General features: G+C 37.9%; 1 protein-coding gene across 1 annotated transcript in view; it reads left to right on the forward strand.

Moving 5' to 3' along the window:
* Window positions 1-25,861, forward strand: part of LOC121378021 (vacuolar protein sorting-associated protein 13B-like) — a 92,560-nt gene that overhangs the window by 58,213 nt on the left and 8,486 nt on the right. Inside the window, exons 31-46 of the mRNA XM_041506118.1 lie at window positions 1,292-1,428; window positions 2,131-2,241; window positions 2,823-2,924; window positions 3,419-3,511; window positions 5,271-5,348; window positions 6,667-6,819; window positions 8,126-8,404; window positions 8,954-9,037; window positions 13,565-13,740; window positions 15,294-15,458; window positions 16,218-16,473; window positions 17,374-17,547; window positions 19,531-20,146; window positions 21,325-22,572; window positions 23,510-23,686; window positions 24,538-24,708. Coding sequence (XP_041362052.1) covers window positions 1,292-1,428; window positions 2,131-2,241; window positions 2,823-2,924; window positions 3,419-3,511; window positions 5,271-5,348; window positions 6,667-6,819; window positions 8,126-8,404; window positions 8,954-9,037; window positions 13,565-13,740; window positions 15,294-15,458; window positions 16,218-16,473; window positions 17,374-17,547; window positions 19,531-20,146; window positions 21,325-22,572; window positions 23,510-23,686; window positions 24,538-24,708 — 4,020 coding nt within the window. The remainder of the gene's footprint in view (window positions 1-1,291; window positions 1,429-2,130; window positions 2,242-2,822; window positions 2,925-3,418; window positions 3,512-5,270; window positions 5,349-6,666; window positions 6,820-8,125; window positions 8,405-8,953; window positions 9,038-13,564; window positions 13,741-15,293; window positions 15,459-16,217; window positions 16,474-17,373; window positions 17,548-19,530; window positions 20,147-21,324; window positions 22,573-23,509; window positions 23,687-24,537; window positions 24,709-25,861) is intronic.

Consider the following 25,861-nt stretch of genomic DNA (forward strand, 5'->3'; position numbering starts at 1 on the left):
TCACGTGACTGTAACTTCCTTCTTTCTCCTTCGCTGATTTGGTTTATACCCACCCAGCCTCCATGTTTAAATTTCTTCGTACAATGCACTCAGGGGAAAGAAGGAAGTTACAGTCACTAGATCGGAACAGGAAGGAGGACTCATTGGAAGATTTTTAGGCCATCCCATTGGCTGTTGGGATGTTAATATGTTACGTGAATATATCCACCGTATGCACTTACAGTGATCTTAGTACTAAGATTGCTTCGTAGAACAGAGCCCAGATCTCTCTCTCTCTCTCTCTCTCTCTCTCTCTCTCTCTCTCTCTCTCTCTCTCTCTCTCTCTCTCTCTCTCTCTCTCTCTCTCTCTCTCTCTCCCGCTCCCTCTCCCTCTCCCTCTCTCCCCCACTCTCTATCTATCTCAGTTGGTAGAGATCTGGGCCTTGTTTCATGAAGCGATATTAGCCCTAAGATCACCGTAAGTGAATATATCCACCTTATACACTTAAGGTGATCTTAGCACTAAGATTGCTTCATGGAACAGGGCCCAGATCAAGAAATAGTGTTTCAAATTAAAACTAAAAAACAAAACCACGAAGACTGAATGTCACAAGAGTGAATGTGGCAAAATTTTATAAGAAAACCGTGGTGAATGTCACAAAAATAAATTTATTGTGAATGGATGTCAAGTTGTTGAATGAAAAGGAAGAAGAAAGAAAAAAAAAGTCACCAATATCGAATGTCAAATAGCAGAAAGGCAATTGAAAATTGTAGGAAAACTGATATTGCTTTAAATGCATGTTATAAAGGTAATAGTTTACTTACAGTTTTTACAAACTTCCTGCCGATGCTGTTATGATTTACTTTACTCTGAAAATGATGTCATTACGCCAGCTGGAACGTCATTATTTAAAACAGGTCATGGAAAGAACATTAGAAACTGATTTATGTTTATTTCTAACTAAATAAGTGGTGTTGTTTGCAATTATAAAAATTGTTTAAAAAAAATTGGTGAATTTATCAACATATAACAGTCACAAATTTAGTATAAAATCGCTTTGTTATGCTATGCTATTTTATCAGTGGTGTAGCCAGGGGTGCAATAGGGACCATGCCCCCCACTCTCAATCAAACTTTTTTTAAAATAAAAAAGCCTTTATTAAAAAGCGTGGATTGGCCTCCCAGATATGGGTTGTTGGCCTCTCAATATAAAACCCTGGTTGTGTCAGTGTATTTTATCCATTTTGTGACTGTTATTCATCAACAAATTCACAAAAAATTACAAACAATGCTTGTATTATTTTGATATCAGGAACACCAAGTAAGCTGTATCCGTTCTACTTCCACCAATCGCAGCCCGACAACCAGCAGTTTGCCACAGTGACCATCGACTGTTTGAATCTGACTGCATCTCACCTCGCTGGAAATCTCAGTCGATCAGTTTTAAAGGTTTCGTCATGCTTAGCTCTTTACCCAACATTTGTTTGTTTGTTCGTTTGTTCGTTCACTTGTTCTTTCATTTGTTCATTCATTCATTCATTCATTCATTCATTCATTCATTCCATTCAATTGTTCATTCATTCATTCCATTCATTCATTGATTCCATTCATTCATTCATTCCATTCAATCATTTGTTCATTCCATTAATTCATTCCATTAATTAATTAATTAATATTAATTAATTAATATTAATTAATTAATTAATTAATTAATTAATTAATTAATTCATTCATTCATTCATTCATTCATTCATTCATACTTGCTAATAATAACACTAAAATGTCATACTTTATTTTGAATTATTTTTGGTCCATAAACAATAATGCTCAATAAGACAACTAGCCCATATAAAATGACGTCATCGGATATGACATTCCCTGACGACGTCATTTTTACATTCATCTAGAAATGAACAAACTCACGTTGCTACATCTGGACCAATGGAATGACATTATATTGTAATGAATGTAATGGAAATTTAATTTATATATATATATAAATCATTACCAGATTAGTTTTGTGGTATTGTCAGTTTTAAATATAAATTTTTTAACAATGTAAAAGAAATGATTTTCAATTGATTCATTTATTATAAATAATGTTTGGTAGTGCCTAAATGAATACATAATTATGTCTGTTGTCTGTTTCAGGGATTTGGATCAGTAAAGGTGGAAATGATTGAATATCGTAATTTAACAATGGAGACCATCCTCGACACTGTTGCCATGGAAGCTAGCATTAGTGCTCTTCATGTAGAAAAGGTATAAAAATAACAGTCATTAGATTTTACCGACAATACTTTCCAAACTGCATACTGTTTATAACTCTAAATAATAGCTCTGAATAAAATAGCATGATAATAATTTAGAAAATATAAAAAATTAATATAATAATTATTGTATATAAATTTTGGAAAAATTTTAATATCAAAAGGTTTCTAACTGACAATTTGACTAAACAAATTGTGTGTGTGTGTGTGTGGGGGGGGGGGGTAATTTTGGTCACCTTCAAGCTGCTATTTTTATTATTATAGCAACCACGTAATTTAAAAATAGTTATGAATTAAAAAAATATATATTTACATCAGATACAAGAGAAAAACTTTTTTAGTACTTACTATAACAGTAACCATAAAACACGCATATATTAATTGAATTTCCGTTACAATGTAACTTCATCCTGTATTACAATATTTAAAAATCATTATTATTAATACTAATAACTTCATAGGTTCATTTGTCTGTATGTACTTTGTTTTTAAAATTGTCACTTTAATTATTGATTAAAATTTGTAAATATTTGATTGCAGATAAAACATTTTATAATTTGTTTTTCTTTGCAGCCTCCAATGATTGACATTGACGTAAACACTGGTCCAGCGGTGGTATACTTAGGAAGAAGTACAATTCACACAGTCAGCTGTGCAACACAAGCTTGGGCGTCGGTGCGCATATCAATAATCTCGTATTTTCATATTATGCTTTTTTTTATTACTGACTACATTTCAACACTAAATAATTAAATTAAAAAATATTTGGTTGAAACAATTACAAAGGCCATGGTATGTGCTGTCATGTCCTGTTTGTGGGAAAGTGTGTATATTAAAAGATCCAGAGGTAAAGCGCTCTCTTGATGCGCTGTCGGTCTGGGATCGATCCCCATTGGTGGGCCCATTGTGCCATTTCTCATTCCAGCCAGTGCACCACGACTAGCATATCAAAGACTGTGGTATGTGCTATCCTGTCTGGGATGGTGCATATAAAAGATCCCTTGTTACTAATGGGGAAATGTAGCAGGTTTCCTCTAAGATATAAGTCAAAATTACCAAATGTTTGACATCCTATATCCGATGATTAATAAATCAGTGTGCTCTAGTGGTGGTGTTAAACAAGACTGTAACTTTATAAGGTATTTTACGTGGTATACCTTTTGTTTCAGCTTGGGGAGGAAGATTTGTCTCAAAAGTCACAAGTGATTTTCAACTGCTTTGTTATCTGCAACGACACACAGCAAACCATTCGATTCGGTCAGGTAAGTGTTTTTATGGAAAGCCATTTGAGGTGTACCTATAGTACATATGATGACTGATGAATTTACCTGGTGGGTGTGCTGTCTAGATCTGGCACCACGCAGGGCATACATGTAGCTGACTTGCTGGAATAGGTCATCTCGGACTGCTGTTCTGCGAGAGTTAGATGTTTGTGTATCTGCGCCCTGTTGCACGAAGCAATCTTATATCCACCTTATGCACTTAAGGTGATCTTAGCGCTAAGATCGCTTCATGGAACAGCGCCCTGGACAGAAAACTGTCATAATTAAAATAATACATTTGAGAAGCATATATGGTAAACTAATTTGTTTCTGCATTTATGAATCTCGACCCTGTTGAAAGAAACTAGTGACTAAAATTAATTGAGGTGATTACGGTGTAGGTCAGAAGCATTTTTAGTGAACTATTTATGAATCTCGACCCTGTTGAAAGAAACTAGTGACTAAAATTAATTGAGGTGATTACGGTGTAGGTCAGAAGCATTTTTAGTGAACTATTTATGAATCTCGACCCTGTTGAAAGAAACTAGTGACTAATATTAATTGAGGTGATTACGGTGTAGGTCAGAAGCATTTTTAGTGAACTATTTATGAATCTCGACCCTGTTGAAAGAAACTAGTGACTAAAATTAATTGAGGTGATTACGGTGTAGGTCAGAAGCATTTTTAGTGAACTATTTAGTTTGGAATTTATTTATCTAAGGGCCAGGACGTACGGTTGGTGTAAGATCGACTTCCATCTGTGGGCCCATTGAGCTATTTCTCTTTCCAACCAGTGCACCACGACTGGTATACCAAAGGCTGTGGCATGTGCTCTCCTGTCTGTGGGATGGTGCATATAAAAGATCTGTTGCTACTAATGTAAAAATTTAGCGGGTTTCCTCTCTAAGACAATATGTAAAAAATTAACAAAAATGTTTGACCTTCAATAGCCGATGATTAATAAATAAACGTGTCATAAGACAAAACAAACTTTTTTTTTTATCTGGACCCTGCTCTGTCATAACTACAATTGATTATAGCGAAAGAGATGATTAAAAAAAAAATCCTCTCTCCCCCTCTCCCCCCCCCCCATGCTTATATGCATTTAAAGTTCAAGCACGCTATCCTGGGTACACATCTCAGCTGTCTGGGCGGTCTGTCCATGACAGTGTTGTTAATGGTTAGTTATTAGTGAGAGAGATGTCAGGGTAGAGGTCTTACACCTACCCATCGAGTCAGTAAAACTCACTCTGTGTCTGAGCTGGTACTGGGCTGCGAACCCAGTACCTACCAGACTTATTATCCTGATGGCTTAGATGCATGTTTAGTGGAGGAGTAAAAAATATCAAATACTGAGTAGCGACCATTAGTGTTTATGTTCTTTAGTTACAGCTATCCAGGGTGCTGAAGTAACTAAGCCACCCCAGCTTTTACTCGATCACTGATTTTAGTTTTAAAATAAAACTAAAAATTAAAATAAAATAAGACTTTTTTAATATATATATATTTTTTAAATAGTACAATCTCTTGCCCCATCTGCATTTGTATGACATACCCACCATTATTTATGTCATTATGTACAGTCCTCGGATGCGAAGAATGTTTTTATTAAGTTTTTTTCAGTCGGGTACAGACGAGAACCTGCTACAGGGTGACTTATTGTTAGTTTTGTTTTAATTTTGTATTTTCAGTCAGGTACAGATCAGAACCTGTTACAGGGTGATTTATTATTATTTTTATTTATTTTTTGTATTTTCAGTCGGGTACAGACGAGAACCTGGCTCTACACTCAAGAGAAATGCATGCTTATAGCTGGAGATCTCACAAGACCAAACGGGTACGAGCAATAGGTGTCACATGTACAGTAAACTGCTTTTTAAACACGTTTTTAGCTGCAGAATGCATAAGGCCATAATGTGCAGTCCTGTCTGTGGGAAAGTGCATATAAAAGATCCTTTACTACTACCGTATATCTTCGCCTGTAAGTCGATCTCGGCTATAAGTCGAGTCCCTAATTTCAAGCCCTGAAAACGTATTTTTTTAATTGACCCATTTATAAGTCGACCCATGAAAAACAACGTATAAATATTGGAAGTATTTCTTATTTTCAGCACATGAGAACAATAATGTACAATATTTGAACAAAAGAAAATTATTTTACAAACTCCGGTTTTCACGTTTTGTACATCGCATTATAATCAGACTATTCCAATCAAACTATCATTATTACATAACATCAAAACGAAATATTCCCTTAGTAGAGAGTGAAAGCTGTTTGTTACTGTATGGTACTGTACAGATGGTTTTGTGCACAGACAACAACTTTATTTATAAACACTGACAACAGATCACTACGATAAAACTGAAAGTATCACATTTTGCCGCCATATTAATACATGTAAGGAGGATAACTCTGGAAAGTACACTGGTTTTTGTACCAAATGATGTGTGTCCCTATTGCTCTAGTGAACTGCAGAGATCAGTCTGTTTTAAGGGAAAGCTCAGTAATATTCATGAAGTTAATCACCGACGAAACATTGTTTGAACAACCATTAATGCCAGTGACCAGATTTCAAAATAAACTCAGGCAACAGGTAGTTAGTATTGTTTACATTTTTACTATTAGTGATGACTGTTAATTTAACTAAGTGGACTGTTGTCTTGGCATGTGAGTGAGATCGCAGGTGTTTTTGCATAACCAAAACCGTTCTAATGCCCAAAAAAATAGGTTATAAAAAATAAATGTGTCAAATTAACATATTTGAGTATAAATACATGGCATACTTCAACAATAAAACTTGTAAAATAATCCCCAAAACAGTAATATGTTTTGGTGAAATTTTTTTACCCTCTTATAAGTCGACCCCCCAAGTTATAAAAGAATTTTTGGGTGAAAAAAATTCGACTTATAGGCGAAGATATACGGTAATAGAAAAATGTGGGTTTCCTCTAAAGACAATATATCAAAAATAACCAAATGTTTGACATCCAATAGCCGATGATTAATAAATCAATGTGCTCTAATGGTGTCATTAAACAAAACAAACTTTAACTTTTGCTCTGCCCTTGCCTTGTTTCAGTGACGTCTGAAAATAGATTGAAATTGCCTGATTATTTTGAAGTCTTTGTTTTATGTGTGATGGTTTTACTTTCAGTTGATTCACCTGTGCCTGGACTCCCCGAGCTGGAAGTGGTGTGAGCCGTTCTCTATTGATAGAGAAGACAGCGTCGTGCGAACCGTCCGAGCCAAAGATCAGCACTACACGCTCATCATCCGCGTCCGGAGTCTGTCCAACATACAGAAACAGGTCTGTAAAATCACCTCGCACCAGGTCACTTGATACACTGAAACTTCCTAAAACAGGACACTCCATAGGACGAAGTAAAAGGTTTGGCTTTAAGGGGTATCCGTTTTAGAAAGGTTATGTTCTGTACTAATATTTAAGATGGAATTGTAGGAATTCTAATTTATGAAGAGTCCAGGTTTGAAGGAATTCTGGTTTATGGAAGTTCCAGTTTTGAGGGAATTCTGGTTTACAGAGTGTTCGATATTAAGAGGTTTCACTGTCGACATTTGTCCCACATACAGAAACAGGTCTGTAGATTCACACCATAAACCAGAATTCCCTCAAAACTTAACTCTTCTTAGACTAGAATTTCCTAAAACGTGGACAATTTTTGTGATCCTTTTCAAAAATCAGAACAGAAAATAGATACCCATTTAAAACTAAACTTTTTACTTTGTGCTGTGAATGTCCAGTTTTGGGGGGTTTCACTGCATGAAGGATTGTGGAAATGTATAAAATTGGTAAAGAAAAAAGTTTTATTATTATTATATTATAAAAAAGCAATACTGGACGAAAAGTAAATAATTTTTGAAAAAAAAGAAAGGATTTTTATGAGTTCAGTCTAAAAAACTTTTTAATAAGAAGACATGCAACATGACAAATGGGTCAAAGTCATAAACTAACTTATCTTTTGGGTGTTGTATATAAAACAACAGAAGTTGTCAAAACTGTACAGAAGCAAACATTTAAAACATCTAGTAAAAGTGTTTTGTATACCGTATTTGTTTTACAGAATGAAAAAACCCCAATTTGTACAATTTGGCATTTGTTGGTTACCAATTTCATAACCATAAATATTTTCTAAATTCCTTACTTTTATCTGAATAACCATATAAATATTTTGCAGTAGTTGGTTACCAATTTCATAACCATAATTTATTTCTAAATTCCATACACTATATCTTTATAACGGTATAAATATTTTGCAGTAGTTGGTTACCAATTTCATAACCATAATTTATTTCTAAATTCCATACACTATATCTTTATAACGGTATAAATATTTTGCAGTAGTTGGTTACCAATTTCATAACCATAATTTATTTCTTAATTCCATTCACTATATTTTTATAACAATATAAATATTTTGCAGTAGTTGGTTACCAATTTCATAACCATAATTTATTTCTTAATTCCATCCACTATATCTTTATAACAATATAAATATTTTGCAGTAGTTGGTTACCAATTTCATAACCATAATTTATTTCTAAATTCCATACACTATATCTTTATAACAATATAAATATTTTGTTGGACGTTTTAGGTTATCATCAGTGGTCAGTTAATCATTTCAAACTGTCTGTCTCAACATGTTGAGATTAAACTGAAGAGAACAAGTTTGCCTCACACTCATAAAGAGTTCTCAAGGGAGGACAACTCTAGTGACTGTACGGTGGTGGGTGCGGGCCAGACGATTCCGTCGTACATTGTTGAGCCGGATGATATGAGTGGGTTGATGGTCCGCGTAATGGGGATGCATATGCCGTGGTCACAGGAAGTGTTTGTCTTCGGGGACAAGATGAAGGAAAACAGACTTCTCAAGGTATGATTGGCATTTATTTTCCAGGGCTTCTGGATTGTATAAAAATTCTAGTATATAAAAATTCTAGAAGCCCTGTATTCAGTTACTCATTGGATGCTACTTTCTGGCTCTCACTTAATAATGTTAATAATATTCATTATATACTTTTTATATTAATAATTAATAATTGTATGTGTATATTCCCATGACCATTCATTCGCTCATCCATCCATCCATCCATCCATCCATCCATCCATCCATCCATCCATCCATCCATCCATCCATCCATCCATCCATCCATCCATCCATCCATCCATCCATCCATCCAGTCATCCATCCATGCATGCACCCATCCATCTATCCTGCATTCATCTGTCCATTAATCATGCATGCATCCATCCATCCATCCATCCATCCATCCATCCATCCATCCTTTGTTCTCTTAATGTCAATTAATTTTTCAGCCTACCAAGACTGTACTTTTATTGTTAGATGCATTCCATAAATAATAATTAATTTTCTTATTAAAAAGTTTTATCATAAATTTGGAATGTTTTTGTTGTTTTTTAGATTCCACTCCCTGAGAAGTCGACATATTTTCACATTTGGTGTCAGGTGTTCTGTGAATGTTTCAGTGGAGCATCACAAGTTCTGGTAAGAAAATTATCATAATTTTAATATTAACCAGTATTCTGAGAGTACAACTAAAGCAATACATGTCCCTTTGCCGGGCCCAATAATTTTTCATGTATCCTAAATTCAAAGGCCATAACTGTCAAAAATGGGTAAATCTCCATGAAAGTCAAACGTGATCTGTAAAAGTAAATGATAAAGCTATATACAAAATGTCATCTCAATATCTCGAGGCATTGCCAAAAAAGAAAGAAATCCCAAAACAAATTTTCATATACCCTAAGTTCAAGGGCCATAACTCCATCAAAAATGGGTAAATCGCTATGAAAGTCAGACTTGATCTGTAACAGTACATGATAAAGCTATACACAAAATTAGAGCTCAATATTTGAAGGCATTCTGAAAACAAATCTGGAAAACTATATGTCGGACAGACAGACCAACAGACAGACGGACGGATGGAGATGAACCCTATAGTCCCCTCCGGTTGGACAGTCTTTCTGTTGATGATTAAACAATATGGGCCAAATTTATGAAGCCAATTTTTCTTCAATGCAGGTGTTTATGCACCTTCTGCACTGTCTGTAGTATATACAGTTTATATAAAACCTATTTATTGTTTTACAGACTGTTCTCGCCCCACAGTATGTCCTGCAAACACATCTTCCGCACTGTCTATAGTATATACAGTTTATATAAAACCTATTTATTGTTTTGCAGGATGTTCTCTCCTTGCATTATGTTCTGCAAACACACCTTCCACACTGTCTGTAGTATATACAGTTCATATAAAACCTATTTACTGTTTTGCTGGCTGTTCTCTCCCCACACTATGTCCTGCGAACACACGTTCCGCACTGTCTGTATTATATACAGTTTATATAACCTATTTATTGTTTTGCAGGCTGTTCTCTCCCCGCAGTATGTCCTGCGAACACACCTTCCACACTGTAGTATATACAGTTTATATAACCTATGTATTGTTTTGCAGGTTGTTCTCTCCCCAAAGTATGTCCTGTGAACACACCTTCTACACTGCAGTGTATACAGTTTATATAACACCTATTTATTGTTTTGCAGGCTGTTCTCTCCCCGCAGTATGTCCTGCGAACACACGTTCCGCACTGTCTGTATTATATACAGTTTATATAACCTATTTATTGTTTTGCAGGTTGTTCTCTCCCCGCAGTATGTCCTGCGAACACACCTTCCGCACTGTAGTATATACAGTTTATATAACACCTATGTATTGTTTTGCAGGCTGTTCTCTCCCCGCAGTATGTCCTGCAAACACACCTTCCGCACTGTCTGTAGTATATACAGTTTATATAACACCTATGTATTGTTTTGCAGGCTGTTCTCTCCCCACAGTATGTCCTGCGAACACACCTTCCGCACTGTCTGTAGTATATACAGTTTATATAACACCTATGTATTGTTTTGCAGGCTGTTCTCTCCCCACAGTATGTCCTGCGAACACACCTTCCGCACTGTCTGTAGTATATACAGTTTATATAACCTATGTATTGTTTTGCAGGCTGTTCTCTCCCCACAGTATGTCCTGCGAACACACCTTCCGCACTGTAGTATATACAGTTTATATAACACCTATTTATTGTTTTGCAGGCTGTTCTCTCCTCGCAGTATGTCCTGCAAACACACCTTCCGCACTGTCTGTAGTATATACAGTTTATATAACACGTATGTATTGTTTTGCAGGCTGTTCTCTCCCCGCAGTATGTCCTGCGAACACACCTTCCACACTGTAGTATATACAGTTTATATAACCTATGTATTGTTTTGCAGGTTGTTCTCTTCCCACAGTATGTCCTGCGAACACACCTTCCGCACTGTCTGTAGTATATACAGTTTATATAACACGTATGTATTGTTTTGCAGGCTGTTCTCTCCCCGCAGTATGTCCTGCGAACACACCTTCCACACTGTAGTATATACAGTTTATATAACCTATGTATTGTTTTGCAGGTTGTTCTCTCCCCAAAGTATGTCCTGTGAACACACCTTCTACACTGCAGTGTATACAGTTTATATAACACCTATGTATTGTTTTGCAGGCTGTTCTCTCCCCGCAGTATGTCCTGCAAACACACCTTCCGCACTGTCTGTAGTATATACAGTTTATATAACACCTATGTATTGTTTTGCAGGCTATTCTCTCCCCGCAGTATGTCCTGCGAACACACCTTCCGCACTGTCTGTAGTATATACAGTTTATATAACACCTATGTATTGTTTTGCAGGCTGTTCTCTCCCCGCAGTATGTCCTGCGAACACACCTTCCGCACTGTAGTATATACAGTTTATATAACACCTATGTATTGTTTTGCAGGCTGTTCTCTCCCCGCAGTATGTCCTGCAAACACACCTTCCGCACTGTCTGTAGTATATACAGTTTATATAACACCTATGTATTGTTTTGCAGGCTGTTCTCTCCCCACAGTATGTCCTGCGAACACACCTTCCGCACTGTCTGTAGTATATACAGTTTATATAACACCTATGTATTGTTTTGCAGGCTGTTCTCTCCCCACAGTATGTCCTGCGAACACACCTTCCGCACTGTCTGTAGTATATACAGTTTATATAACCTATGTATTGTTTTGCAGGCTGTTCTCTCCCCACAGTATGTCCTGCGAACACACCTTCCGCACTGTAGTATATACAGTTTATATAACACCTATTTATTGTTTTGCAGGCTGTTCTCTCCTCGCAGTATGTCCTGCAAACACACCTTCCGCACTGTCTGTAGTATATACAGTTTATATAACACCTATGTATTGTTTTGCAGGCTGTTCTCTCCCCACAGTATGTCCTGCGAACACACCTTCCGCACTGTCTGTAGTATATACAGTTTATATAACACGTATGTATTGTTTTGCAGGCTGTTCTCTCCCCGCAGTATGTCCTGCAAACACACCTTCCACACTGTAGTATATACAGTTTATATAACCTATGTATTGTTTTGCAGGTTGTTCTCTCCCCAAAGTATGTCCTGCAAACACACCTTCCGCACTGTCTGTAGTATATACAGTTTATATAACACCTATGTATTGTTTTGCAGGCTATTCTCTCCCCGCAGTATGTCCTGCGAACACACCTTCCGCACTGTCTGTAGTATATACAGTTTATATAACACCTATGTATTGTTTTGCAGGCTATTCTCTCCCCGCAGTATGTCCTGCGAACACACCTTCCGCACTGTCTGTAGTATATACAGTTTATATAACACCTATGTATTGTTTTGCAGGCTGTTCTCTCCCCGCAGTATGTCCTGCAAACACACCTTCCGCACTGTCTGTAGTATATACAGTTTATATAACACCTATGTATTGTTTTGCAGGCTGTTCTCTCCCCGCAGTATGTCCTGCGAACACACCTTCCGCACTGTAGTATATACAGTTTATATAACACCTATGTATTGTTTTGCAGGCTGTTCTCTCCCCGCAGTATGTCCTGCAAACACACCTTCTGCACTGTCTGTAGTATATACAGTTTATATAACACCTATGTATTGTTTTGCAGGCTGTTCTCTCCCCGCAGTATGTCCTGCAAACACACCTTCCGCACTGTAGTATATACAGTTTATATAACACCTATGTATTGTTTTGCAGGCTGTTCTCTCCCCGCAGTATGTCCTGCAAACACACCTTCCGCACTGTCTGTAGTATATACAGTTTATATAACCTATGTATTGTTTTGCAGGCTGTTCTCTCCCCGCAGTATGTCCTGCGAACACACCTTCCGCACTGTAGTATATACAGTTTATATAACACCTATGTATTGTTTTGCAGGCTGTTCTCTCCTCGCAGTATGTCCTGCAAACACACCTTCCGCACTGTCTGTAGTATATACAGTTTATATAACACCTATTTATTGTTTTGCAGGCTGTTCTCTCCCCACAGTATGTCCTGCAAACACACCTTCCGCACTGTAGTATATACAGTTTATATAACACCTATTTATTGTTTTGCAGACTGTTCTCTCCCCTCAGTATGTCCTGCGAACACACCTTCCGCACTGTCTGTAATATATACAGTTTATATAACACCTATTTATTGTTTTACAGGTTGTTCTCTCCCCGCAGTATGTCCTGCGAACACACCTTCCGCACTGTCTGTAATATATACAGTTTATATAACACCTATGTATTGTTTTGCAGACTGTTCTCTCCCCTCAGTATGTTCTGCGAACACACCTTCCGCACTGTCTGTAATATATACAGTTTATATAACACCTATTTATTGTTTTGCAGACTGTTCTCTCCCCTCAGTATGTTCTGCGAACACACCTTCCGCACTGTCTGTAATATATACAGTTTATATAACACCTATTTATTGTTTTACAGGTTGTTCTCTCCCCGCAGTATGTCCTGCGAACACACCTTCCGCACTGTAGTATATACAGTTTATATAACACCTATTTATTGTTTTGCAGACTGTTCTCTCCCCGCAGTATGTTCTGCGAACACACCTTCCGCACTGTCTGTAGTATATACAGTTTATATAACACCTATTTATTGTTTTACAGGTTGTTCTCTCCCCGCAGTATGTCCTGCGAACACACCTTCCGCACTCCCTATATGTGAACATGAACACACCCAAGCTGCAGTCAGTCCAGGAACTGGAGGTTCCGGGGCGGGGCAAGGAGTACCAGATCCACTGTGTCGGAGGGGACCTCACACATAACCTGTCTTTCAGACTAGCGTACGTGTTACCTGCCTGTTTATCACATTCTTTAGGATCATGTTATATCAGTATAATGAACATGCTCTTTGATCATGTTCTATTAGTACACATGGTGGTTGCATAACGGAATGTAACATAACATATATTTTATTGCAAGAGATATGGGATACACATGGTACATGGTCTTAAAGCTAAATTTTGACAATCAATGGATAATATATTATTTACATGATGAACCTGCTTTATAATCATGTTGTATCAGTAAAAGTTGTGATTACATAACATGATAAACCTGTCATATCATCATGTTCTATCAGTACAAATGGTGATTACATGATGAACTTGACTTATCAGCATGTTCTATTAGTACAACTGGTGATTACATGATGAACTTGACTTATCATCATGTTCTATCAGTACAAGTGGTGATTACATGATGAACTTGACTTATCATCATGTTCTATCAGTACAAGTGGTGATTACATGATGAACTTGACTTATCATCATGTTCTATCAGTACAAATGGTGATTACATGATGAACTTGACTTATCATCATGTTCTATCAGTACAAATGGTGATTACATGATGAACTTGACTTATCATCATGTTCTATCAGTACAAATGGTGATTACATGATGAACTTGACTTATCATCATGTTCTATCAGTACAAATGGTGATTACATGATGAACCTGCCTTATGATCATATTCATATAAACTTTTTTTAAATATGTTTTGTTACGTTTATCATTGGAAACTGGAAGCATAGAGTGTCCTCTGGTTATACTACATGTTTAATTTAATCTATTTATAGACCAGGATTACCCTAATCAGGTCATCTGGTTGTATAACATGTTTAATTTAATCTATTTATAGACCGCGATTACCCCAGTCAAGTTATCTGCCTTACGTTTCTTAATGAAACATTCACAACGGCTGTATTCTTGGTCTATGTAACGGTGTTTTAATAATATGCAAACGTTTTCCAAAATGGCTGACCAACACAGCAAAAAATGCTTGACTCTGTATTATTGTCAAATAGTCGGCTGACAGTACAAATAAGATCTTGAAATCATTAGTATCTTTCAAAAACAAAAATGCATCCATTTTTAATTTAATGCACAAAATAAAACAAGTTTAATTCATAGACTGTTTTCATTACTAACCAATGTAACAGAACAGGGAAAATATTATCAACAAAACATTTAGAAATGGTCGATATAATGATATTTTTTTTTCTTTCAGTTATATACAATGATATACAGATTTTTTCAGAGCACAACTAATTAGTTCCTGAGTGGGTATAATAAGCATTTTTAACAGTTTTGTTTGAAAAGCCAGTATCAAAACGTTTGGCAGACATTTTTGTTTGCTACGAGTAACTTTTCAATGATGTTAGCTAACGTTCGGTTTGTTCGTGGTGAACAGTCCGTTTCTTAACGTCAACAACAAAACATTTCACAAACGCTCGCATTAAAAAATGTAGGGCAGATTGCACTAAAGTTTGTTTTAATCTATTTATAGACTGGGATTACCCCAGTCAAGTCTTGTTTAATTTAAACTATTTATAGACGAGGATTACCCCAATCAAGTCCTCCCATCATGCTGTTCAGTGGGCTGATAGATCAGATTGAGAGGACGAAGCTTGAGAAGGCGGACATCTTGGAAATGTGTTACAAACAGCAGGACAACCTCGCACTGTCCTGGCCGTACTCACTCCAGAACTCTGATGACAGGTAAATATCGTCTTATCCACAAATCCATCAGTGGGCCCCCCATTGGGCTATTTCTTCTTCCAGCCAGTGCACCACGACTGGTATATCGAAGGCCGTGGTATGTGCTATCCTCAAAGTGTCCTCTGAGTACTGGAGTTGTACAGGGGAGGGAATTCTCCTCGGATCAGCTGTTTTCCTCTCATGGAACATTGCGTTTCCTCGCATTTTAATCGTCCTTTCCTCCAAAATGTGTCAGATGGCACAGATTTTAACCTAGGATTTCAAGAATTTCCGGGATCCCTCTAGATTTCATTTTTTACAGTTCACCAATTCCCACCCCTGGTTGTAGCACTACTATATTGAGTCTGTATATGGGTTTTGAATTATTGTCTTTATCTCACATTAGTTTTTATATATTGTTGCCTCTCACATCACAGTTAAAATTTTGGGTTGATTTTTTGCTATTTACCCATTTTTCACAGAGTTATGGCCCTTGAATTTAGAAGATACAAACATTTGTAGGACCCTGTAAAGGACATGTATTGCTACAGTAGTACTGTGCACCTATACAAGATGTTCTTGCCTCGTGTGGGGGGGTGGGGTAAGTCATCATTTCATTTAGACTTATTTCCGTTCTTATGTCCAGGTAAAGTTCAAGCATGCTGTTCTGGACACATGCCTCAGCTATCTGGACAGTCTGTCCAGGTTAACTACAACAACAAAAAAATCAACCTCAAAGTATTGAAAATGTAATGTGCAATTTGATTGGTTTGCTTACAGCGAACTGGAGAGCTTGGTTCATTCACCGGTAACCAAGACAACGTGTTCAAATGATGATCCAGACCTGTCACAACCAAGTATTGATCTGAATGTTCGGCTGACGGAGTACAAGCCAGGTAGCAGCACACTATTGGTGGACATTTGTCCCTGGTGCCTCGTAACCAATCAGAGTGGCATTGACTTGGTCATCATGACAACCGACAAGAAGCAGTATGACATCCCACATGGCAAGACGCAGGCTCCACCTCGTTTTAGTGTAAGTAGAAGTTAAACCATGTTAAAGATATGACCAAACTATCAAAAGAATTAGGCAGGGAACATTTTGTTCAGTACTGTGTGACGAATTGCTACGTATGTTTCATAGATCGCTACACAATTTTAAAACATTAAACAGTAGTAATTGGTAATCAATTTTCAGTTGACTAGAAATATTGCTAATCAAGATTTTGAAACAATAAGTTACCTTTTAAGGTGTTTTTAAATATATATTATTAAATAATCAACAGTTCTTGAATTTTTTCATTCGAAGCTGTTTTCCAATGCCGTATAACCGTAAATAAAATGTGTTGAGTGTGTCATTAAATAAAACATTTCTTTCCTTTGAAGCTGTTTGTTGAGCGACATACTGAGATGAAACGAATTAAGTGTTCTTTCTTTTCCTTTATTGCTAAACACATCTTCTGGAGAATATTTTCTAGTGGGCGATATGTTAAACAGTTGTCTAGAGGAGTCATTGTCCTCAATGGATTCATGTGTTTTTTTCCCTTTCGCAACACATGCCCCAGAACTGATAACATCAAAGGCTGTTGTATGTGCTGCCCTGTCTGTGGGAAAGTACATATAAAAGATTCCTTGCTACTGTATAAGAGAAGCCTATGTGACAGCTGTGGGTATTCTCTGTCTTTCTTTAATCCAGATACCGACTCCAAACCCTGAGTGAGTGCTCCGCAAGGCTCAATGGGTAGGTGTAAACCACTTGCACCGACTACTGATCCATAACTGGTTCAACAAAGGCCATGGTTTGTGCTATAAAAAACATGCTATTGAAAAAGAAACTTCTTTTTTTAAATTAAAAACTCCATGGCATTGCTGATTGCCGTGGGGCCATTGCAGGGGTTGAGTGAAATAAACATTCCTTTCCTTTTTTCTTTTTCAGGATGATGTGTTTTACATTGGTTACCATGACGATGGTACATTACTGTTGTCGACCCCTGTGCCTCTGTCTGATGATGAGGTGGCCTCAAAGAGATACAACAGCGACATCGGCCGCGTGCTGTTTGTCGACGGCTATGTTCACACCATCATTCAGTTCTCAGAGAACAAAGCCAAGGTATGTTTTAAATAGATATGTCACACTAAAGCAGTTGGGAACAAGCTTCATGCTGTCAATCTAGTCCTGGGATAGTGGCAGTCCACCTATAGGCAGTGCAGGAAGGATGAACTAGTCTTGTGTCGTGCTTGCATCGGTCATACAAGGATCCTCAGTGTACTTTGACGGTACGCCACATTTTGGTGGAGTGCAATCATCTGCAAGCAACTAGGAAAAATTTATTTGGACGAAGAAATGTGATGGAATCATTTCCAGAACTTTTGTTGCAATTTCTTCATAATACTGATTTTTTTTTTCTTAATTTTAATTTTGTCTATCTGTAATCTTTATATTTTTTGCACAGTTCTTTACACTGTGTTTTAATTTACCTCTTGCATTTTTATATCGATGTTTATCGCTTCATTTTTACATTTACCATAGATTGACATCCAATAGCCGATGTATTTTTCGTGCTGGGGTGTTGTTAAACATTCATTAATTCATCACACTAAAGATGCATATATTATATTTGACGGTTTCACAGTTTTGTAGCTTCAGGGTTTACTTACAAAGTGTTTGAATTTAAGCAATCATAATGCAGGGATGTTAGAGCTATGCAGAAACGCGGAAATGCACTAGCTTTTCCATTTCGTCTAAAAAAACAAAAAACATGATGTTCAATACTGTTGACCACACAAGGTTCATTTGCATGTTTTCACAGTTTTAAGTTTATGATGTGTGCCTTATGTTATAAGTTATAACCAGTTTAGATTTTTTAGCATTGAATGCAATTTTTGGCAATTCCAGGGGTTGCAAATAACAATTTACCTTCAGAGGCCCTTGAGCGGCCCCTGGATGCCGGCCGCAGTAAGCTTTTTTGTTCCAGCCCCTCTCACATCCCTGATAATGAAAAGCCTTTGAATTTGTCAAATATCATGAAAAGTGTTTGAATTTGAGTGATCATAAGTAGAGATGGGTATTGTGGGGTTTTTTTTTTTTTTTTTTTTTTTTTTTTTGATTTTTTTTTTTTTGATACAGAAACCTGAATACGTAGCACAATATATTGCGATGACCAATTCCAGAGTTAGTACAGAGTCTGGAAAACCTTGAAAAGTATGGAATTTTGAAAATCCATTTTCCAGACATGGAAAAATACCTTTTTTTGCGAGTTGATTTGAATAAAGTATGGAAATTCATCTTTAAGACTCATGTAGAACATTTTGGTTGCGTGAAATCAGAGGAATCTGACGATGTTTTCCTATCTTGGGACTAAAGTACATTTGGGAAATCGAGACTAACAATTGCCGACATTTACCGAAGATATGATGTACGCGCTTGCGCAATGCATATGACAAAAAGATCGTCCATTTTGTCAAATTTTCCGAAAATATGGGGAGATGTATTGAGTAACATGAGTCTTGACTTTTTGTTTTCCTTGTCTTGGAAAAAGTCTGGAAAAGGTCTAGAATTTTTATGTTTTCAAGGTGTATGAACCCTGCAATTCTCAATTATTTGAATTTATAAAGTACTTGATTTCCAAATTATGTATGAACACTCAGCTTATTTCCTTTTTACTGCCTCTTTTCTTTCTTTCTCTTTGATTGCTTGATGCGCGGTCGGTTTGGGATCGATCCCCGTCAGTGGGCCCATTGGGCTATTTCTCGCCCCAGCCAGTGCATCATGACTGGTACATCAAAGGCCGTGGTGTGTGCTACCCTGTATATGGGATGGTACATCAAAGGCCATGGTATGTGCTGTCCTGTCTGTGATGTGGCAACAGCGTGTTTCCTCTCTCAATATCTGTGTGGTTCTTAACAAAATATCCAACGCCATATAACCGGAAATAAAATGTGTTGAGTGCGTCGTTAAACAAAACGTTTCCTTCCTTTCCTCTCTCTTCTCAATCTGAAAGCCCATTCTATCTTCACCAGAATATTTTTTAATTTTTAGCAACTTAGTAATTGTGGTTTAGTTGATTAATTGACATTTTCTGATATTTCGAAGGCCATTTTCCTGACTGTGTGTTCAGAAATTCAGCATGGTCTGCGAGTGATCACACTCCGAGAACGATTTGCCGTCACGAATCTCACCTCATCTCACTTTGAAGCTAGACTATTAGGTGTGCCAATTGGCAGCCAGAAGATCACCATGGCAACACAGTTCGCAGACGAAGACTGTAAACCCGAAGAAATTCCGTCTCACAAACATATCTCCAAGATGGAGGAGAACGTTAAACCTCTGTTGTTCTGGAAAGTAGTAGTACCTGTTGCTAAGCAACCACAGACAGAAGACGAGCACAGCAATACGTTTGTTTACCATCTGTGTTTGAAGTATAAAAACAGTACCCATGATGCACCAGTAGATGGGACACCAGAGCATCTGTTGTGGTCTCTACCGCTGAGACTGTCTGCTAACAAGGAGGGAATACGGTCGACTCTTTCTGTGCCTGATGTTAGTGGAGGTCAGGTCCATGGGCAGCCATATTGCATCACAAGCAGTAATGACAACGGAGTTACCTACCTTGTCATTTCCAAAGACATGGCGCCGCAGTGTTTGCTGCATAATAAGTGTAACTTTCCAGTTCTGTTTGGACAAGCGCTCATGAATATTTCATTGTCAGGTTAGTACATTTATGTTGGGTGAGTAAGTAAATGCATCATTCAAAGATTCTTATTTTGTGGTCACATATAATCTACAAAGCATAAAAAAACCCATCGTAAATAAAAATAAATAAATGTATATCGTTTTGAAAGCAATTTATGTATAATGTGATGATTGGAACATGGATAATTTGATTGATAAATGGCTCTGTACTGGTAGATGAGGAAGGTTGAGGGAGGGAGGAAGGGGGAGAGAGAGAGCTAGAAAGAGAGAGAGAGGGGGAAGATAATACATAGTGAGAGAATATAGTGAGAAAAAGAGTGAGTGAGAGAGAGAGATAGATAGGGAGGGAGAGAGGGAGAGAGACAGATAGACAGACCAAGATACAGAGATAGATAGAGAGGTCAATAGAGAAAGAGAGAGAGGAGAGAGAGAGAGACGGACAGACAGACAGACAGAAATATGGACAGAGAGATAGAGAACAGACAGACAGACAGACAGAAATATGGACAGAGAGATAGAGAAAGATACACAGAGAGGTTTAGAGATTGATACAAAGAGAGGGAGGAGAGAGATATTAGAGAGAGATGGACAGAGAGATAGACAAAGATACACAGAGAGAGAGAGAGAGAGAGACAGTATTAAGGAGAAAGACGGAGAGAAAGAGACAAAGTCAGAGACAGAGATAGAGATTATTGTTACGATCTAGTAAACATGTTTGTCCTATAACTTACCCATGATATCCATGTCATAAACCCATGTGATAATTTTAGTGTCTTAACCCGGTTAATAATGGTATGCAAATTTGCAAGGTCTCTAGGTAATGTGTTGCTGTGGATGGGTCATTGCTTACAAGCCAACAAGACCTATGTACCTGAGCGTAACGTTTTCAAAGCTTTAGTGACAATGCGTGATGTCAAACTAATTTGTGCTGATTGTGATGACATCATATTACCGATGGTGGCGACTTTAGTACTGTGATATGCTAAAAATTGAATTAAAATATTATTTTAGAAGTGTTTTAGGATAAATAGAATTCGCTACTCATTTTTTTTAACATGTAAATTATCAACCTTGTCTAGTTAATCGGTATTTGTCGAGGCAGAGCCTAGACAAATACCGATTAACATAGACTCGGTTGATATTTTCCATATTAAAAAACACTCGTGATGAATCCTATATGTATGACTATTTCAGGCACTGTGGTACAGGAGGAAGCGGAACTAGTAGCTGAACTGCCGACACTTTCACCTGGTGGATCCTGTCCTTATACCATGCCGTTCTTCAACAGCCGTTTTCCAGCAATAGACAGTGGCACATTTCCCAGAATGCACTTCTGCACTCTCGTCGAGAAGGAAGGTTTAATAACAAAGTCAGTATGGAGTAGTGGTGTCGACATCACGTCCACCAATGACACGTTCGTGAAACTGCCAAATGTTGTTGACATCAAGGTGTCCGTCAAAAAGGTTGCCATGGTGATGCATGTGACTGTTACACCCATAGGCAAGGCCGAAGTGTCGGCGCGTGAAATCCGCAGTCGAATCGAAGGAGCTGAGACGAAAATAATGCCAGTCACGAAAACTGTCGACACGTCACCATTGGTTACCGAGGAGATGGAGACGGTTTGTTTATCTTCGGTTAGAGAGTCGGAAGATTTAAAGCCGTACACATCGTCGTGTGTTGTGTCGGCTGGTGTGTACATCAAACAGCTATGTTTGGTTCTGTTAAACGAATCGGACAGCCAGGAGACGACCTCGGAACTTCTACGATTTACGTCCGACCAGGTTTTCGTGTCTCTGTTTCCCGTCTCCTCGTCGACGCCCGAGGAAAACGCCAAATCCAGTGTCGGGCTGAGTGTGGGATATATCCAGATTGATAACCAGCTGTACGGGCAGGGCCAGTTCGACTTCCCCGTGTTGCTCAAGCAGCAGGCGGAACCGGGTCAGTCTGGGTGTGGTGACGTCAACTTAGAGGAGCTGTCGGTGGCGGAACGACACGCGGTTTTCAGACTGTCGAGTTTCCTACACGCTCAGATTGTTTTGGGCTTCAGCGATTCAACCTTGACGGAATCCTTCGACATTTCCATGAAGCCTCTCTCAGTGTACCTGGATGACTGTTTCCTCTACAGGCTGCTGAAAGAGATGAAAACTTGCATTCCAATCAAGCTGTGTTGTGATTCAAATCGCCCAATCAAAATCAAGCAGCTGCCTCTACCAATAAGAGTGACAGCCCTGTCTCTGTGCCAGCCAATGAGAATTCAGCACTTTTGTATTCAGCCAGTCAGCATGCTGCTTAGTGTCCACGCCTCTGTGAAGATGTTCCTAGCCTCCGATCGCACTCCTCTCTCGTTTGCCAAGTTTGAGTGTCGTAATCTCTGCTCGACCTATCACCAGCTGGGGCACGCTTTGGCTATGCATTACATTTCAGGTGCAATATTCCGAGCAGGTAGGTGAAATTTGGAAAATATAATAATTTTAGTTAGTAATTATGATTAGCCTTTAGTGTTAATCTATGAGTTAATCTTCAGTGTTAATCTCATACTTTAATGGAAGGATATTATTAACTGGGTGTGGTGTTATATTTCGTCAGCCAGAAATGACGTTTCAATTAAGTAGTTAAGTAAGTATTGTTAATGAGTTGATTTAAATGGTTGAAACGTACAGACATCTTTTTCACTGGGTTTGAGTAACAATTTTTTAACACAACTCGAATTATCTCGATTTCACCAGGATCCAAAGAGGTAATAAATAGAATAACAAATCATGTGACAAGTGAAAAATTATTTCATTCAGGATATAAATTTGATAGTAACTGATCACTTGTTATCATCATCATGTAAATAGCCACGATTATATATACATTGCTGTTGTGTATATAGCCACTTGTATGTTAACTGACAAAGATGGCGGCTTACATGGTGGTTGAATTTATGGAATTCATCTTTGTACTTGATATTTAGCACAGTGTGTGTATGGTACAGGTCTCTGAAAATTGCGAGAGCGATAGTTTCGTTCACGCATCGCTCGCGTAAGTATAATTTGTGTAACCCATTTTTCATTTGCACATTGAATTTATGGCATCATTTACGTGTTCATGATCGGTTACCTATAAATGAAATGGGTTACCTGAATTTGATTTTGGCGTAACCCATAAATGGTTTACGCAAATCTTCTGTTCTCGGAGGCCTGTTTATAGTTGACTGGACCTAAACATAAAAAGATCCTTGCGAGGTGCAACATTGAGTAAGCTCAAAAAAGGGGATCGGCAGTGCATATCAAAAGAGGATTAGTGATCAGAATGGTTGGAAACTGTTAAAAAGGCCTGACTTATTATATTACAGATAAATGACACTTTCATGTATTTGATGTTTTCTTTCTGGCAGGAATTGTCGTTGGTTCCCTGGAGATTCTTGGCAATCCGACCGGATTAATCCGGTCAATTGGAACCGGAGTCGCAGATATGTTTCGGCTACCCTATGCCGGTCTGACCCGTGGGCCGGGTGCATTTATAAGTGGTATTTCACATGGAATGGGATCGTTGTTTAAGCACATTTCAGCAGGTTTGTGTACTTATTTTACATTCCACAATATCTTCATCGTATTCAAGTCATTCTTTTATAATTATATTCTAATCTTTATAAGATTCATTTGTTGTAAGTGCTTCTTTTGGTCAAATTGGTATCATGTAATTTAAAAAAAAAAGCTGATGTTATATTTCAACCCCTGCCATTGCCCACGGCAACTGGCAATGCCAGATTGCTGTGGAGTGTTTAATTCTCCACAGTACCTTTTAGACTTGGACTATATTCAGGGGTTTTTATTTTCAATGGCATGTTTTTTTTTTTGCTGAGGACCTTTTCTTAATTGCAGGGTTTTATTAATTCCATGAAACTTGATTTTGTATTACTTCGGCAAAACTTAAATATACGTAACTTGGGATTCCCAAGGGTAATTTGGTGTATGTCAATGGTCAAAGAAATGTTGGCATTCATAGTTAAAAATTCAGCCACAAAATATTTTAACAATAAATCTTGAGCGATAACTGTGTTATATTGTATCAATTGCTTATGTTATGCTGGTTTTACTGTCGCCAGCTGAATTTACTGGAAACTCAAGGTAGAGATTGGAAAACACATATTTGCAACAACAAAACTAGCATTAATACCCGCAAATATCAAATACAACATTGGTAACTCTTGACACACCATGGGCTTTAACATACCAGTTTTGGGATTTTTAGAAAACACATTATGTTTTACAACCATGATTATTTGTTATAGGTACATTAACGTCAGTGTCTAACTTTGAGTCTTTTGTATGTACTTTCCCTGAGACACACCATGGCCTTTAACATACCAATCATAGAATTTTTTGAAAAAACATGTTTTACAACCCTGAATACTGGTTTTAGGTACCTTAACGTCGGTGACTAACTTTGCGTCGAGTGTGTCGCGGAACATGGACCGGCTATCGCTAGATCAGGATCACCTGGAGCGACAGGAGGAGAACCGGCGAAACCGACCGGTGGGGGTGTCTGATGGGCTCAAGCAGGGCCTTACAGGCTTTGGACTCAGTCTATTGGGTAAGAAAGTTTGTATCTCAAGCCTCCAGATTTCATGGAAACTATCATTTTCGGTTGGGGATCGCTAGTTTGACGGCAAGAGGAAGAAGGACACACTTAACACATTTTAATTATGTTTACCGTATTCCCTCTAATAAGCACCCCCAGGAGCTTGTTCATTTTAAGACAGTCACAGACCCGTCACTTATTGGAGACCAGTGCTTATTGAAAACTCGGCCTTTATTTTTTTGAGACAGGAAGTGATAAAAAGGGACCCTTCATTTTTAATAAAAAACATTTTGTGTTTTTAAAATTATGCTGGGAAGTAATCAGTTTTTGACTGTCTTACACCCTGCGCTTATTAGAGGCCTCATGTTTATTTTGTTGTAAAGTGTTACAGACCGGGCGTTTATTGGAGGCTGGTGCTTATAAGAGGAAATACGGTGTATGGCGTCTGACATATGGTTTCGGTCCACACAGAGAATGAGAAGAATACCTGCTTCTGCCACCCAGTGGGCTACTTTTTCTGATTTGCAATAAGGGATGTTTTATATGCAGCATCCCACAGACAGGATAGTACATACCACGGCCTTTATTACACCAGTTGTGGAGCACAGGCTGAAATAAGAAATAGCCCAATGGGTCCACTTGATCTCATATACTGTTAAAGATTAAATTTGACTTTAATGGTGATTTACTCATTTTTAGACAGAGTTATGGCCCTTGAACTTAGGAGATATGGAAATTTGTTGGGCCCGGTAGGGGACATGATCGCTTTAGCAGTACTCTGAGAATGCTTTTTGTTTATTTGATGCCCACAAAACAATGTAATTACAGAACATAGCATCAGTTTACAGTGGGCTTTGTAATGGCTTGAAAATCAAATAAGTCGTGGCAGGCCATCGATCTACAGGCTGGTAGGTACTGGGTTCGGATCCCAGTCGAAGCATGGGATTTTTAATCCAGAGACCGACTCCAAACCCTGAGTGAGTGCTCTGTAAGGCTCAATGGGTAGGTGTAAACCACTTGCACCGACTAGTGATCCATAACTGGTTCAACAAAGGCCATGGTTTGTGCTATCCTGCCTGTGGGAAGCGCAAATAAAAGATCCCTTGCTGCTAATCGGAAGAGTAGCCCATGTAGTGGTGACAGCGGGTTTCTTCTCAAAATCTGT

This window comes from Gigantopelta aegis, chromosome 7, assembly GCF_016097555.1.
Source record: "Gigantopelta aegis isolate Gae_Host chromosome 7, Gae_host_genome, whole genome shotgun sequence".
Classification (NCBI taxonomy): domain Eukaryota; kingdom Metazoa; phylum Mollusca; class Gastropoda; order Neomphalida; family Peltospiridae; genus Gigantopelta; species Gigantopelta aegis.